We start from the raw sequence: 17519 nt of genomic DNA, 5'->3' as shown, positions 1-17519 counted from the left end.
TCATCATAACTTTTAATATATAAAAGTGTCACATATGCTGTTTACTTTCCGTGGGGAAAAAGGCCACCCGATTTTCGGGGGTTACATACTAGTAATAATTAATATAAAATTTGAGGTACATACAAAGGCCAATATGTTAAAGAATATTTCTGTAAAATTTTAAGTTGATATCTTGATTACTTTTTGAGTTGTATTCGACAGCGCGTGAAAAACATATTTCGAGAAAAACGTGATCAACGTTGTCGTTCTTACTCATCTTCCGTTCAACGCTCATCACTTCACTGACTTTATAGGGACTTTTTAGACTTTCTATTAAGCTTTAAACGTTGAAAAGATACTTCTTAGGTTGTAAATGAATTTTTAAAGCAAAAAAAAAAAAATACATATATAAAACATGAAAAATTTGAAAGTGCTGGAGGAGCTGCCCCCCTTAAAGCCCAACTTGAATATTCAAGTATTTACGAAAATGCTAAATAAATGAAATCATGTTCAAAATTATTATAACTCGTCACATTGAGCAAGTGCGCGCCCTCGAAATTTATTAAATAATAGTAGAGCATGTAAATGTTAATGTTAACATTTTAACGAATGCTCACAACTGTAGTGCTTAACATTTCACTGTCGATCAATTTTACGAATGTTAGAACAGATGGGACCCTTATTTGTCGCACGAGCAATAACTTCAAAGCATCATAACAGTTCGCTGAGTTTTAGTTCATTCTGACAAGTTTAGCAAATCTAAGACACAAATACACACATTTGACTCTTATTGCTAGTTTCCATAACTTCAGTACAATCCGCTTAGTGCAAATTATTAGGTTTTTGTAGTAAGTTTTTTTATATTATTTTGATAATTTGTTAGTGGAACCTACTTTGCAGTACTGCATACTTTAATGCATGCAAAACAATATATTCAATTGGGGAGAAAAAGTGCTAAGTGCATAAACCACTTGGGTGCAAGAAAGCTCAAGAAATAATATTTTCTGAAGAATATAAAACACTTCGAACTAAAAGAAGCACTAAAATGAGAGTAAGTGGAAAAGTAAAAACAAAAAAATTTTATTATTCAGTTATTAAATATTAATATATAAACTATTTTCTCTTGTTATTGAGTTACTTATCAGCCTGCGCTATTGCTGACCAATAATGTACAATAAAAATCGCTAAATACTAAAATAGATATAACTAAACTATTTTGGTCAGCGTTCCATAAATGCCGATGTCAGAGAATTTTAATTAAATTAATTTCATTCTCTTTTAATATCTCTTTTCCTCTGTTAGGAAATGTGCTAAACAATTTTTTTTACTTGCGAACAAATAATTCAAGCTGTGTTTCGTTGCCTTTTCTACTAGCGGAAAGGCCGTGGGCAACTTCAGCGGCTTTCAAACTGTTAAGCTACTCTAACGATTAATAGAAGTAATCGTGAATCGCAAATTAAGGATCAATTGAAATTATTTCGTTTACCTGCTTAGAATTCAGTTTTTATTATACTCTGTATTAAAGTGAAATGTTTTACAGAAAATCTAGCTTTAAACTCTTTCAAGTAATATCCAAGTATATTTTATCCAGTTCTTCGACGCAGTCCGTTAGCTTTACGACGCCTGTTTGCGATAGCACGCCTGACAATACGACGACGTATACGCACTACTTCAGTGCATGCATTTTGATGCAAAAATACTACATCTGAAAGAAAGGAAACACAAAATATGCAGAATAATGATTATTATCGTAAGTTTTGTCACTCACTTTTTCTACCCTTGATGCGTGCACAGCGCTTAGCGGCTTTCATGAAGCAGAGATTAATGAAAGTTCGTTTAACGCCTCCGACCCTAGCACAAACTGGTTTACGAACACGTTGACAGGAGTTGGTACATGTCGTTGAAGATGAGGCAGTGGTCGTCGTAGTGTCGTCAGAATCATCGGTGGTTGTATCATCAGTTGTTGTTGTTGTTGCATCAGTTGTGGTCGTAGTAGCTGAATCAGCCTGATAGATGCACACTAATGCAAAGGCGAAAACTCCCAACAGCAGCAAAGGACGCATGGTTGTTTTGCTTCTTGACAATTCTTTAAATTAAAGTTAGTTAAAGTTAGTTAAAGTTTTGGATTAGCTAAAACGCTCGCTTGAGTGCAGCTAAGGATGAACTATGATTGAAATTTGAAGATCTCGCCTTTTTATACCTGTATAATTGTTTACTTTCTTAGCGAAAGTGAAATGATTGGCGATAGCTGGTTGATTAATTGTCAATACAACTGCGCAAATATTACTAATAGCGCCAAAAATTCGATATGCAGATTGCCTATTGTTTAGTCGTCTAATTAAAATGATTTACGAATTACTTTATTTTCCACATTCCCTCTTTCTCCTTCACGCACTGCTTATTGCAAATAATTAAGTCACAGATCACAAATTGATATTTTTGCGCATTTGCCAACTTTTTCATTCTACGGCTTTCCAACTCTTGAAAATCACCACTAACGTCCTGAGAGTGGACTGGATACTTTCAACTTTTTAACCGGTCATTCAATCGGCGTGCACCATAAGGTAGAATTAGACTGGTCTTCAGAAGTGCATTAGAAAAATTACACAGAATTCATGGATGTGGTCGTTTAAAATAAGGCAGGCCGATGAGTGTCTTAATAAACGCCAAAATTTTCATCTCAAAAGCGCACCGCAAGCAAAGAACCATTAGTGGATTGGATGATTTTGAGGCAAAACTGCTACAAAAATGCTTCTTCCTCGATATCAAAAAAAAATTTTCAAACTATCAAATTCGAGCGGGAAGCAGTCATAAAATGTCTCACACAATTTTTTTAGCTTCTCCCTATTTTAGCGTTTTTTCAAACTTTTCCGAAAAATATAGGCAAAAGCGCTTAAGAATTGCCTTACTTATTACGGCAGCCGCCAAAGGCTATTGCATGAGTGTGTGACTACCGTTCGCAGGACCGGAGCCTGAAACCAACTGAGCGCATGAAACTTCAAGTGATACAAAAAGTTTTTTCTAATAAAAGTATGCAGCAAAATTTTGGCAAAACAACTAACATTTACATATTTGTATATCAAAGTGTTTATTCAAAGCAAATATTTGCTGCGCGACTCTTATGTACACACACTTCTGTATAGTTTTGACAAAGTAACTTAGCCGGCTTTAGCTGGTTTTCCTCTGACAGTTTTTCATAAAAAAACTATATTTATTTTAGTAAAAGTTATTGAAATGAATGTCTAAGGAAAGGCTATGAATGAAGTAATTCTATGCTTAACAAGTAAAAACCGCTAAGTCGATTTAAAGTTTTAAGGTGTGTGAATGTACGGCTGTACGTAAATAAAAACAAGAACTCTTAAAATTCAAATTAATTTGCAACATTTGGATAAACACCTCAACCAATCAGTAATATTTACTCTAGGCGAGCACAACTACAGTAGAACCTAGTCGATGACTAACTCATAAATCTGTAGCTCCGAATCGAGTAGACCGAATCTAAGTCTGCTGACTGCTGGGCATACACATTATACGAGCGTCTTCTGCTGTTCTTCTTTCTTGCACCACTTCGATTCAGCTATTCGAGTAGAAGAGATGATGAAGTAAATGGGCTAACTTTTATGCGATCGGCTCAGGGGTTTTGCAGTTCTTCCACCTTGCGTTCGCTGGAGCGGCATTCTTCGTGCGTGGCTTGAAGTTTTCGAGAGCAGCAGAACCATACAGCACCGACTTATTCCTCTTTTTGATTTTTCAAGTGTTTTTTTTGTCAAAAAAGACATTTCAGCGTTGCTGGACCCAGTTTATTGCCCGGTTATCGTCCCCTGTGACTTTGTCTTATTCGCCCAGCTGAAGTCTTATCTCATGGAAACTCATCAGAGTGCCTTTGTTTTTCGGACTCCTATACCATTAAAAACGATTCTTGAATTAGTGCTGTGTGGCAGTAATGCTTTCCCAGCCAATTTCATGAACGCATATTTTGAATCTCCTAGATCCAAGATTTGTCATATTTTACCATGTCTAAGACGTGCTTTGAACTACATCAACTGAATTTCATTACCATTTCTTTACACCACCTGTCAAATTATTCGTTATTTAACGAGTTCAAATCTTCATGATGACCAAATGTTCATGGAATATTGCATATGTGCTGGTCACACTATTGCCCCAGTGTGCCTCTATCTTGGAGGATCGACGGTCACGTTCGAACTTGTTGTACTCGCGTTTCTCAGTGCCTAAGTGTGTGGCCTTTGTTCCTGCCTGGAACCATAGGAAATAATTTAATATAATATTAGTATTCTTCTTTAATACCAAAAGTCGAAGTAAATTGATCAATTCACTCCTATATTGATAATCCACGTGGAAAATCGTAATAAATCAGCACAAGAAAATTTTCACAACTTAATTCCATATTTAAGGTGAGATAAATTTTTCAACTCACTGAAAAAAGAACAAATAAAGCCCATTAGTGAAAACATTATGTGCAAGTTGTTTTAACTTTTCGATAAAAATATCGAACTGCAGTTCAAATATTATGGACAGCACAAAATTATTTAAACAAACCCAGCTGATATGTCTTCTTCTATCGGTTTTTGCATCGCTCGTTAGCTTTTTGGTTTTTTTTTTCTCTTTAGGAGAAAGCTTTCGCTTACGCTAAATTTTTGTACTGACTATTGGGTCGGCTAATCGCACACAACTATAGTAGTGTGATATACGAGTATATGTATGTATGTATACATATCCACAGCTCATATACCAAGGCCATGTATATAATTCAGAAACTGTACTCCGTACTCTCTGGATGAACTCAGATAATGAATTTAATCAACCAAGTAAGGCACAGCGTATGTGGCGCTCACCTTCTAAAGACCTATCGCGAGAAACTGGTTATTTCCAGAACCTGGATCAACTTCCACAATGGCTTCTGAGCTGCTTTCTACACTAATGTGTCTAGGAGCAATAACTACTGCTTCCTTAAATTTTTAAGAATTACCAATTTTTTCACTTTACTTTTCTACAATCAACCAGTCTGTAATCAAAAATAGACTATACTGGCTGGAAAAGTTTATTTCTAGTATACTCGCAGTAGAAGCTAGCAAAATTTCTTTTAATACTAAATTTTTCTAAAAAATGCAAATGACACCTGGACGAGAAGTGATAAAGATAAAGCTATAACATTTGCAAATCATCTATCCAACACCTTTCAACCGAACGAAGGCCAATCCGATGACTAATATCCCTCCTTAGATCAAGAAACAACTCTAATCCCACATACCTATAACTGTGAGCGAACTGACAAGAGAAATTAAGCAACTAAAAGACAAAAAGGCACCTGGATTTGATTTAATCACAGCGGAAGTATTAAAGCAACTACCCAACAAAAGTCTAGTAAAATTAGCCAATCTATTCAATTCGTCGATCCGACTTCAGTATGTTCCAAGCCTGTGGAAAGTTGCAGAGATGATTATGATTGCCAAAGCAGGAAAGGATCCACACATTGTTTCTTCATACCGCCCAATCTCCTTGTTGCCACAAATTTCAAAACTACTAGAAAAGCTCATTCTAAATCGCTTAAAACCAATAATTGAATTTCGCAATCTGATACCTTCACACCAGTTTGGATTCCGCTGTAAACAGTCCACCATAGATCAGATGCACAGAATTACAGCTGAAATAGAAAAATCGTTCGAAGAGAAAAAAATATGCTCCGCAGTCTTCCTGGACGTCGCGCAAGCATTTGACAAGGTTTGGTATGAAGGCCTTATCAACAAATTGAACTCATGTCTGCCACTTCAATACAGTGCATTTATGAAATCGTATATAACTGAACGGTATTTTCGCGTAAAACAAGGGAATGAGTATTCCAAATTGCAGAAAATAAACGCTGGCGTGCTGCAAGGAAGTATCCTTGGACCCCCTCTTTATCTTACAATATATATACGAAAGATATACCAATCCTCCAAGCACTATGATCGCCACCTTTGCTGACGACACAGCAATCCTCGCAACAGGAAAAACAGCCGAAGTAGCTGCAACTAAACTTCAAATCGCTATAGACGCAGTAGAAAAATGGACAAAAATTTGGCGAATAAAATTAAATAGTAACAAATCAATTCATGTGACCTTTACCAATAAAAAAGTAAACCATCACCCAATAATGCTACTAGGCGCTCCAATTCCATACGCAAATACTGCCAAATATCTTGGTATAACCCTCGATGCTAAGCTACGTTGGAAGGAGCATATAAAAATAAAACGAAGAGAACTTAATTTGAAAATATTAAAAATGAACTGGTTCATTGAACGGAATTCTAAACTCTCCATATATAACAAAATAATGATATACAATCAAATTATCAAACCCGTGTGGTCTTATGGCGCTCAAATTTGGGGCTGTGCCAGTCAAAATAATATTAACATAATTCAACGATTTCAAAATAAAATTATCAAAAATATTGTCAACGCACCTTGGTACGTTCGCAATGCAGATATTCATCGTGACCTCTGCATTCCTACGGTCGCTGAAATTATTAAAATACAAGCAGAAGCCCACTCTATGAGGCTCCAGAGGCACATTAACGAGGAAGCCAGCAAACTTCTCAACACCGGAGACCTAACCCGACGACTCCAGAGAAAAAAACCATATGATCTTATCGGTAGTTAATGTAAAGAAGAGATTTTAAAATTCTCTTCATAAAAACCCCACAAAATTGTTAAAATCATACTGCTTGTTAGTTTCCCTTAAACTAGTTGTAGTGTCAACAAACATTGTATACCTATATATAGTTAAATGTTTGTAATAAAAAAAAAAAAAAAAAAAAAAAAATTTTTACATATTTTCGGAATTTTCTCGCAGAAGCCATTATCAGATCTGTAGAGCTGTAGGAACAGCAAAAACGATAACACAGTTCATAACTTAGTTGTATGCCTCAACAGCTGGAAATCAAATCGACAGGTCATAAGATGTGTCAAATTTAGCAGAAGTTTGCGCAAACTGTGAATGCCATAATTTTAGAAATTGGAGGCGATAATATTTTGCGAAAAACGAAAAACAGAATATGCAGACATCTTATTTGATTTATTTCATTTCTCAGCTTGAAATACAAAATGTGTTCACTCAGTTCAATGTACTAGTAAGCAACGCTTCAACCAAAGAGCGATGTGTCATCAAATCTCATTCATCATTTGGATCGTCTCTTTTGCCTTTAAACCGTTACGGAAACACTTGTCAATTTGTTTTACTTCCAGCTCACATTCGAAACAATTCAATCAAGAGCAATGGCTTTCAAATTGTTGAACTACTCGAACGATTAACAGAAAGAAAAGTAAAGAAATAATACGAGTAAAGCGTATTGGTGAAGTCAAATACCATTATATTGAATAGAATTTCATTTTTATTATGCTGTATTATAATTATAATATTTTAGTTCAGTTTGTCAATATGCAATAATTCATCCAAATAGGTCACCACGACGGCGTATGTTGTTATTCCACCAAATAAACCCAACTTCATGTTATATAAAAATCGGTTTCCGATGTGATCTGAAAATAATTCAATTATTATTAGATCTAAAAAATATTAATAGGTCTATTTATAAGTTCGTGCGGTTTTACAACAGATGGCGTAACTTGATTATTATTCCATCGATCCACATTTCCAAACATTCATTGGAGAGCTACTGTCGTAAGGCACAAACGTCAGTATAAGTTTTTTATTTGAAGCGTAAACAACAATATTTTTACCACACTTGAAAATGTCGAATTTCGTGCCAAATAATGTGTTTTTGCGGGGAATTCTTCTTCATTATTTTAATATGAAGAAAAAAGCAGCCGAAAGTCATCGTATCTTGGTGGAAGTTTATGGTGAGCATGCTCTATCTGAGCGAACGTGCCAGAAGTGGTTTGCACGCTTTAAAAGTGGTGATTTTGGCTTGGAAGACGAAGAACGCGAGGGTGCGCCGCCAAAGTTCATGGATACCGAATTGGAGGAATTGCTCGATCAAGATCCGGCTCAAACGCAAGAAGAGGTTGCAAAAACTTTGGGAGTTGATCAATCAACCATTTCCAAACGTTTAAAAGCCATGGGAATGATCCGAAAGGTAGGCCATTGGGTGCCGTATGAATTGAAGCCAAGAGACGTTGAACGCCGTTTTATGGCATGCGAACAACTGCTTCAACGGCACAAAAGAAAGGGTTTTTTGCATCGAATTGTGACTGGCGATGAAAAGTGGGTCCATTACGACAATCCAAAACGTCGGGCAACGTATGGATACCCTGGCCATGCTTCAACATCGACGTCGGCGCAGAATATTCATGGCCTGAAGGTTATGCTGTGTATCTGGTGGGACCAGCTGGGTGTTGTGTATTATGAGCTACTGAAACCGAATGAAACGATTACGGGGGATGTCTACCGACGACAATTGATGCGTTTGAGCCGAGCACTGCGAGAAAAACGGCCGCAATACGCCGATAGACACGACAAAGTTATTTTGCAACATGACAATGCTCGGCCACATGTTGCACAAGTGGTCAAAACATACTTAGAAACGCTCAAATGGGATGTCCTACCCCACCCGCCGTATAGTCCAGACCTTGCGCCTTCCGATTACTATCTCTTCCGATCGATGCAACATGGCCTGGCTGACCAGCACTTCCGTAATTACGATGAAGTCAAAAAATGGATCGATTCGTGGATTGCGGCAAAACCGACCGAATTTTTCACAAAGGGAATCCGTGAATTGCCAGAAAGATGGGAAAAAGTAGTAGTAAGCGATGGACAATATTTTGAATATTAAATTTGTAACCATTTTACGTCAATAAAGTTTCAAATTTCGAAAAAAAACCGCACGAACTTATTCATAGTCCTATTAGTATTTATAAAAGGCAATTTTTGTCACTAACATGCATAGCATTTAATGTGCGCACAGTCCTTGCGTCCGAAGACCAATATTTTGGTATCTACTCGAGTATTTCACGCGCTTGACGATAGCACAAATTGGGTCATTAAGATGCGTTATTAATGTCAATGCTGTTGTAGTTGTGTCGGTGTGTTTATTTACGCAGTTGTCGTTGATGCTGTTTTGGATGGATCTGTCCTGATTAATGCTGTGGTGGGTGGTTCTGTTGTGAGTTGCTCTGCTTTGTTTGACTCTATTGTTGATATTGTTGTTGTTGTCGTTGATTCTTTATTGTTATTGATACTGTGCTTAGCGACCATGTGGTCCTCGCCTAACGCCTTGATTTCCTTTTGGACCCATACCAAAAGCATCATGGGCTCGATCGAGCTTTAATCCATGGTTTCGATGCTGTGTACCACTCAGACGGTTATTATGTGGCGTCTTAGTCTTCTTAGGCTTCGTCGTAGTTGTTATTTTTGGAGCTACTACTGCTTGCTTTGCTGTCGGAGCTGCTGGTGCTAATTTTACTGCTGGAGGTGATGTTGTTGATGTTGTTGGTTTTGTTGCCATTTGTGTGCTTGCTGGTGTTGTCAACTTTACTTCTGCTGCCTTTGGTGCTGGAGTTGTTGTCGTTGTTGTCGGAGCTGCGGTTGTTGTTGGGGTTAATTCCGCTGCGTTTAATGGTGGCGTTGTTGTCGGAGCTGCGGTTGTTGTCGGAGCTGCTGTTGTTGGAGGAGCTGCGGTTGTTGTTGGGGTTAATTCCGCTGCGTTTAATGGTGGCGTTGTTGTCGGAGCTGCGGTTGTTGTCGGAGCTGCTGTTGTTGGAGGAGCTGCTGTTGTTGGAGGAGCTGCTGTTGTTGTTGGTGTTAATGCCGCTGCGTTTAATGGTGGCGTTGTTGTCGGAGCTGCGGTTGTTGTCGGAGCTGCTGTTGTTGGCGGAGCTGCTGTTGTTGTTGGTGTTAATGCCGCTGCGTTTAATGGTGGCGTTGTTGTCGGAGCTGCGGTTGTTGTCGGAGCTGCTGTTGTTGGCGGAGCTGCTATTGTTTTCGGAGCTGCTGTTGTTGGCGGAACTGCTGTTGTTGATGGTGTTGAATCCGCTGCGTTTAATGGTGGCGTTGTTGTCGGAGCTGCGGTTGTTGTCGGAGCTGCTGTTGTTGGCGGAGCTGCTGTTGTTGTTGGTGTTAATGCCGCTGCGTTTAATGGCGGCGTTGTTGTCGGAGCTGCGGTTGTTGTCGGAGCTGCTGCTGTTGGCGGAGCTGCTGTTGTTGTTGGTGTTAATGCCGCTGCGTTTAATGGTGGCGCTGTTGTCGGAGCTGCTATTGTTGTCGGAACTGCTGTTGTTGGCGGAACTGCTGTTGTTGATGGTGTTGAATCCGCTGCGTTTAATGGTGGCGTTTTTGTCGAAGCTGCTGTTGTTGGCGGAGCTGCTGTTGTTGTTGGTGTTAATGCCGCTGCGTTTAATGGTGGCGCTGTTGTCGGAGCTGCTGTTGTTGGCGGAACTGCTGTTGTTGATGGTGTTGAATCCGCTGCGTTTAATGGTGGCGTTGTTGTCAAAGCTGCTGCTGTTGGCGGAGCTGCTGTTGTTGTTGGTGTTAATGCCGCTGCGTTTAATGGTGGCGTTATTGTCGGAGATGCTATTGTTGTCGGAGCTGCTGTTGTTGGCGGAGCTGCTGTTGTTGGCGGAGCTGCTGTTGTTGATGTCGTAGGAGTAGTTACTTCAGTAGTATTTAGTTACAGCTTCATCGCCGTTTGCCTGGTTAAAGGACAACGACACTAAAGCGAAAAATGCCAAAAACAGTAGAAAGCGCATCCTTGTTTCCTTTACAACTCTTTTGATGGTTCAGAATTAGATCCGCTAGAACACGTACTTAATCGCACCTTAGGATCGACTATGCTTGAAATTAGAACCTGCCGAATTTTTATACTTGCAGCGTTGAATACTTTTTCAGCAAAATGAGATTGACGACCGCTTGTTGTTTGATTGTAATGCAACTGCGCAAATATTACCAAAAGCAGCAAAATAAACAACGCATGCACAATAAACATTTCTTTATAAAGATCTTTCGCAAAAAATGCAAATCAATTTGAAACATTTGTATAAATACCTTTTAGGAGTTTTATTATGTTTTAAACGTTTGGCACGTTTCAGCGAATAGGACTCTGCATTGTTGCCTGCTTAAGCCACCTGTAGACCTCCAGCTTCGCTGGCGACATCAGAAAACTCCCCGTGGATGTCCTAAGTGCAATTGCTCACCGTTCCCAACAAGTCCGGGTGGCAGCCTAATTGGACACCGCTTGATTACTCAACAAAGCTGTGGCTAGCATTTTGAGTACTTTATTTCGACTCAGGTTCTTTGGTTACAGCGACAATTTTATAGAATAAAAAAGAGACCAAAATGTCAAAGCTAGCTCAAAAATTTGGTATATCGTCAACAGCTCCAGCTCGAGCTTCGTGTTTGAGGAGGCTTTTGACCTAGTAGGCGAGAGATTAAAGTTTCTATCAGTTAATGCGTGATAAATTTAGGAGGAGCAGCCATTTATTTTCAAACACAAGTCATCAAGGGCTTTATCGAACGGTCATCAGCATACCGTATGAGATCAAAGAAACTTCCCCTGGTGGGTGGGAGATTTTCGCGATGTCCAAGGTAAGTTGAAGTGGTTTACACCATTAGTTTATTATTTTGGTTTTTAAATGTTAAAATATGCGGAAGTATGTTGCTGTGCTCAGAGTGTGCCAGGTTTAAAGTGCCGTCACTACTGTGACTACTTGTATGCCCTAATTTATGGTATATCTCACCACCTTTTTATTTTTCAATTCACTTAGAATTTTAGGTATTAAAAATTGTTTAATATAATTTATGCACAGACTTGCTACACTATCAGTCAATTTGCAATTCATAGAACAGCAGTTTGAGCGGCACTATTGATGCAGCTTCTGTTTTTTGTTGTTGTTTTTCTTTTTGTATATGGGGTGCGTTTAATTGCAAATGTCAGGCTGTGATTTCTAAAATTAGAAGATACGAACATTTTTCTCGTTTAGTAATTATTTTTTATTTGTGGCTTTATTTTGTATTTATTTGTTTCCATCAGTAATATTAATATACAACAATACCACTTTTTAAAGAACGTAGATTAACTATACACTTGCGTTACCTGGTAGCGAAGCTTAGCTTGGAATTATAAATTTGCGCGAAAAAAGTATGCTTTGTTAAGGAACAAACTCTCCACGCGGCATCGCAATGGGCTATGAGCCTGAGTGTGTTCCACAGGCTACCGCTTCAACATAACGTAACCTAAGTGACAGTGAAGTATAATAAATGCTGATTTCTCTACAAATATGATTGTATGCGAAGCATAATCAACTTTAAGTTTTCTGAAGTTATGCAAAGTATGCATAATCGGGCCTTAAGGTAGAGCCGCCGAAAGCCATTTTTAGCATTTTTCACGTTCTCAAATTTAAATTTGGTCTCCAACTCTCATTTCTGTTGTTTGCTTTGGCTTTATTTCTTCAGTCAATTAAATTAGGAATGAAAAATATTTTTACATTTGTTTCTCTCATTTTTCAAAATATATAGAATTTGCAAGTTAGTAGACGAAAATCTGCATATGCCTTATCGGCTACTAAGCGTGCCAAAAAATATAAAGAAAGCAATTAATAACGATAAAAGGACAAAATTATCAAATGCGGAGTAATGTTAAAAATATCGTGAAACTGTAAAAAAGAATATAAGGAATACTGAGTTGGATTGAAAAAAAATTGCTTGAAACTGGAAATGGAAAAAAAACTTACCCAACCATCTGACATTCACGCGTTGAGCGTTATATAGCTTCATAATGGTTTCAAAATGGCTTCAGAACAACAAAAAATGGCAGTTCTTTGGATTCAACTCTTGATTCCGTAGGCTATGTTCCACTGAATGACATTGACATTGAAAAACCTAAATCTATATATCTGACATCTGAGTATGTTGAACCATCAAAACAGTTGGAAACGTCTAATGACGATGAAAGCAATGAATGAAAGCGATAACGAAAATATCGAATATCAAATTTAAAGCATTCAAAAACATTGTAATGCCTTCACATTCAAAAATTAAATAAAACAACTTAAACTTTTTTTGTCCTTAATATTTTATGGACTATTGGCATGAAAAATCATTTTCTATGATAAGATCGTTTGCGCGTTCGCAAAGACTCTTATTTCAAAGGAGTAGACTCATTCAGCTCATGGAATCCAAATTATCTCCAGCGCAACATGCTTACCTGAAAGGGACATCCACGGAATCAGCCTTACACAAGATCGTAGGGACTGTGGAAAAATCTCTGGAAGGCAAACAATTCACTTTGGCGGCCTTAATAGATATAGAGGGAGCTTTTAATAAAATCAGGGCGGAGCCAATTGTCAGTGCGATAGATAGACTAGAGGTGGAAAAACCAATCTGCTTAGCGGCAGGGAAGTTAATGCGGTCGCAAGAGGGGCTAAAGTCACTAGATTCGTTTACAGGAGGATGCCGCAGGGTGGTGTCCTTTCGCCCCTACTTTGGCTAGTTGCTATTGACGAAGTTCTGATAATGCTAAATAAGGTTGGGGTTAAGGTAGTAGCATGCGCCGATGACTTGGTCCTGGTGGTATCGAGACCGTTTCCCTCAGTTATGGCTGAGATTTTGGAGAAGTCACTGGCTGTACTCTATCGCCGGGCCACGTTCCCCCGCTTTCATCGGACTTTAGGTATCTTGGAATGATACTTGACTCCAAACTCCATTGGAAGATGTGGATGTACAACTCAGTGGTTTTGCCAATTTTTACGTATGAATGCCTGGTTTGGTGGGAAGCTCTTCGGAAGAGCTATAATATCACTAAGCTGGGGAGGGTGCAAAGGACTGCATGCATTGGCATCTCCGGAGCATGCAAAACTTGCCCAGTACTGCCCTGAATGTCCTTTTGCCCATACTTCCCATCAACTTTTACGTTATTTCCAGCGCAGCTCAAAATGCAATCAGGTTAAAGGAGGTTGGTCTATCTATCTCCTTTAAACTACCGGAACTAGTAAACTCCTGTAAGGAGGAGATGAAATGTTTTGGGTGTGCAGGTAACATTTCTCTGATCTGGGTTCCAGGACATAGGAACGTAGAAGGAAACGAAATTGCTGATGAGCTTTCCAGGAAGTGGACTGAATTGGCCTCAGAGACCTCCTACCCGGGCATCGGCATCTCCCTGACAGTTGTTAAAGGGGAACTGCACAAATTATTTCGCAAAACGCAGAAAAGATGGAGTTCCATTTCTTCATGTGCTATTTCGAAAACCCTTGGCCTCAGTACAACATACGGATCACTCAGAAAGTCCTTTGAACTCCTCGCCATTCAATTTCTAAACTCGTAGCTGAGTTTACCGGTCAGTAGACGATCGGCACACACGCGGAAAAGCTAGAGTTACCATTTAACCCCCATTGGGGACCTTTCAGAGAAGGAGTCTGTTGAGCACTTTCTCTGTAAATTTCCGGGTTTGGCAGCTAGACGATTAAGGTCACTGGGTGTTTCTTTCTTCGACAGCCCGGGACAGTGCGCCAACCTAAATCCCATTACATCAACAGCTCTGGCTGGCTGTAAATATCTGCCTGTTGGAGGTCTCAAAACGGTGCTTTAATGCTACTTGAGGAGTGCCAGGCTGGCATTTCAACCATTTCATCTACCTACTACCTCATTCAAATCCAATGTCAGTCAAATACTTTCTGAGGGGCAGATTAAAAAGTTGGAGGACCCAACCAAAACACATTCATACGGCTTTGGGACGATATGGCACAGGTAATATCCAAATTCGTACATCGATTAACGTAGGTGTTCTGAGAATGGAAAAAATATCTCTTTTGTGGGAAACGTATAGATTTTAAGATATGGGTTGTCAAAGCTTATCTGCGCAGCATAGCTCTTAAAAGCGGTTTATAAAAGTTTTAAGCCTTTTTGCTATTGAAACCAATGTGGCACCACGGTACGTTGTACACGTCACGTCAGTCAAATGCTTTGCCTAAACGAACGCAAAGGACCCATCGTGAAAGACCTATTAATCACTTTACCAGGCAATAGCAGACTGCTCCCCGGCAACACTGGAATATATGGCACAGTAAATACTTTTTTCTATATACATATTTACATATACCGGCATAACGGACACCGTTCCAAAAACCTTGGGGCGTTTGTTTTTTGTTTCTTACTTTTTTTATTTTATTTATTTATGTACGTGCATGCGCGCGCAACACGCTGTTATTGTTGGCAGATATAATTTGGAAAATGTGGCAGAGTTCATTAACAATGGCAATGTTAACCTTGAAAGCCACCAGATAATCACAGCTGTCAATGGTAATAATTTGGACTGAGTAGACAGTAGACAGGTTTTTACGAGAAAAAAATCACCCTAAAAGCCCTGATGACAAGATCGCGTGAGATGGGTTGTCCGAACGAAAGTTTATGTGGCTTTTGTAAGCAACTTTGCGTGTTGGTGTGGACAGATGCAGTGAGTAATAATCCATCGGCTACAGATATCAAAGTAGGTTCTAATATATATTTACATTGCGTTTGAAATTTCTTGTTATTCTTGATTGGCTCTGATGCTTGAAGCCTCATCGGATATTGTCATCTTCCAAGCTTCTGCGTCATACGTTAGGACAAGCATGACGAGAGTCTTATAAAGTGTTAGTTTTGTCCCTCAAGAGAGAACTTTACTACTCAATACCCTACTTAGTTCACAGTACCACTTGTTGGCAACAGAGATTCTACGTTGGATTTCAAGGCCGACAATGCTATTGGTGTTAATACTGGTTCCTAGATAAACCAAGTCCCTTATAACCTCGAAATCATTACTGTCAACAGTGACGTGGGTACCGAAACGCGAGTGCGCAGACTTTTTGTTTGATGACAGGAGGCATTTCGTTTTGTCCTCATTCACCACCAGATCCCTTCGTTTCGGTTCTTTACCCGGTTTGGAAGAGGCAGAACTAACAGCGCTGTTGTTAAGGTCGATGATTCGGGGATATCCCAACAGTTGTACGTTCTTATAAAAAAATGTGCCTAAGCGATTAAGTTCTGCGGTCGCACGATCTTTTCCAGCATCAGGTTAAAGAAGCCACACGACAGTGGGTCACACTCTCTGAAACCTTATTTGGTACCAACAGCTCGGAGAGGTCCTTCCAAATTCTGGCGGAGCTGATGCAGCCTTACTACTGCCAAATACCATTAGATGGAATAATATTTTGATGCATGTTTATTTTCGAGCAAAGTACAATCTTCTCTTGAATTATCAGAAAAAATTGGATTACTAGATGTTGTTGTTGTTGTTGTAGCAGTAATAGAATCCCCGTCAGTGTAGGGTATATCACCGGTCGTCTTCGTCTGCTGTTTCGAGAGGTTGGGTCCAGAGGGAGAGGGGTTTTAGATGAGTAGGTTTTAAAGGGCATGTGAAAAGGTAGTTAGTGTCGTGCGGGGTGCCTTCACATGCTGGACATATGTATGTCGGGGTCAATTCTGAATAAGTAGGAGTTTATCCTGCTATAATATCCAGAACGTAATTGTGCCAGTGTTACGCGGGTCTAAGGGGAAGCTGGAGCTCTTCATCTGCCATAGGTGTTGATTGGAATCCGATTACAGCATTCTGTGGACGGGAGCTTATGAAGGGGGTAACAGTCTCCCGGTGAATGTCGTTTAATGTTTGTCTAGTCACTGTCTGGTCCAGTAGATATCTGTTAATTTTGTCCTGGATCTCGTCGGTGTAGTTTAGTAGGTGTCTCCTGTGAGGCGGCTCTGGCTCAAGCAGGTGTCTGCAAAGGTGAAACCTACGGTAGCACCCTAGCAGGAACTGCTTGCTGAGCAGTTTGTTATGCTCCTTCATAGGTAGCATATTGGCCTCGTCATGAAGGTGCTGTATTAGGGGCATCAGGAGGCAACCCGTCGCTGTCCGAATGGCAGTGTTTTGGCATGTCTGGAGCTTTATCTACTGTTTCCAGGCGACCAGACAGGCGCAGCATAGTTTAGATCCGGCCGGTCAATCGCCTTAAATGTCGATAGCAACAATGCTTTGCCTTTGCCCCAAGTGCTGCCGGCAAGCGATTTGAGGACCTTGTTGCGATTTTGGACTTTAGTGACAATTGCGGTTGTGTGCGCGAGAAGGAGAGCAAACTGCCGAAGGTTACACCTAAGTCGGAATTGGTGTGTCATCGACTTTTACCTTGAGGGGCAGTTTGACCTCCTTTGACCGGGTGGTAAAAAGGGTCGCCGTGGTCTTAGTTGGAGAAAATTGTATGTTCCTCGCAGTGAAGAAGCGAGAAAGGTCGGTGAGGTATTGTCGATCATTGCCCGACGTCATTATCGTGCAGTCGTCAACGTATGAGACCAGTGAGACTCCCTGTGGTTGCTGGGGGAGTTTTGAGATGTAGAAGTTGAACAGCAAGGGTGATGTTTAGATGTTTGGTCACGAAAAATCACTGACGAGTGACGGCCGCTCAGTTAGTTGATTACTAGATCAAATTGCTTTAACAACAATTTTCTTCCATAAAAATTATTGCCTTTAATCAAGTGAATCTGACTGTAACTAAAGTGAAAAATAACTTGGAAAGCGTTTACTGTTAAGCACAAAAAGAAAACACCGTTGACACGCAAA

The 17519-nt window shown here is 39.6% G+C and overlaps 1 protein-coding gene across 1 annotated transcript; it reads right to left on the bottom strand.

Annotated features, from left to right (window-relative positions):
* Positions 1 to 1562: 1562 nt before the first annotated feature.
* Positions 1563 to 10919, bottom strand: LOC128857719 (mucin-2-like). The gene is made up of 4 exons (XM_054093461.1): positions 10742 to 10919; positions 9236 to 10561; positions 1748 to 2065; positions 1563 to 1684 (listed from the first exon to the last, which is right to left on the bottom strand). Exons 1-4 carry the CDS (start codon positions 10917 to 10919, stop codon positions 1563 to 1565), a joined length of 1944 nt encoding a protein of 647 aa, XP_053949436.1.
* Between the last annotated feature and the right edge of the window lie 6600 nt (positions 10920 to 17519).

This window comes from Anastrepha ludens, chromosome 3 (genome assembly GCF_028408465.1).
Source record: "Anastrepha ludens isolate Willacy chromosome 3, idAnaLude1.1, whole genome shotgun sequence".
Taxonomy (NCBI): Eukaryota; Metazoa; Arthropoda; class Insecta; order Diptera; family Tephritidae; genus Anastrepha; species Anastrepha ludens.
This window is presented reverse-complemented; position numbering and strand designations above follow the sequence as displayed.

Bases quoted from the DNA above. Each gene is read 5' to 3' on its own strand.
- LOC128857719 (XM_054093461.1), bottom strand. From the start codon at position 10,919: ATGTTTATTGTGCATGCGTTGTTTATTTTGCTGCTTTTGGTAATATTT. The intron at 2,066-9,235 runs GTATGGGTCCAA...TTTAATTTAAAG, and splicing joins TCGAGCCCATGATGCTTTTG to AATTGTCAAGAAGCAAAACA. The intron at 1,685-1,747 runs GTGAGTGACAAA...CCTTTCTTTCAG, and splicing joins ACGCATCAAGGGTAGAAAAA to ATGTAGTATTTTTGCATCAA.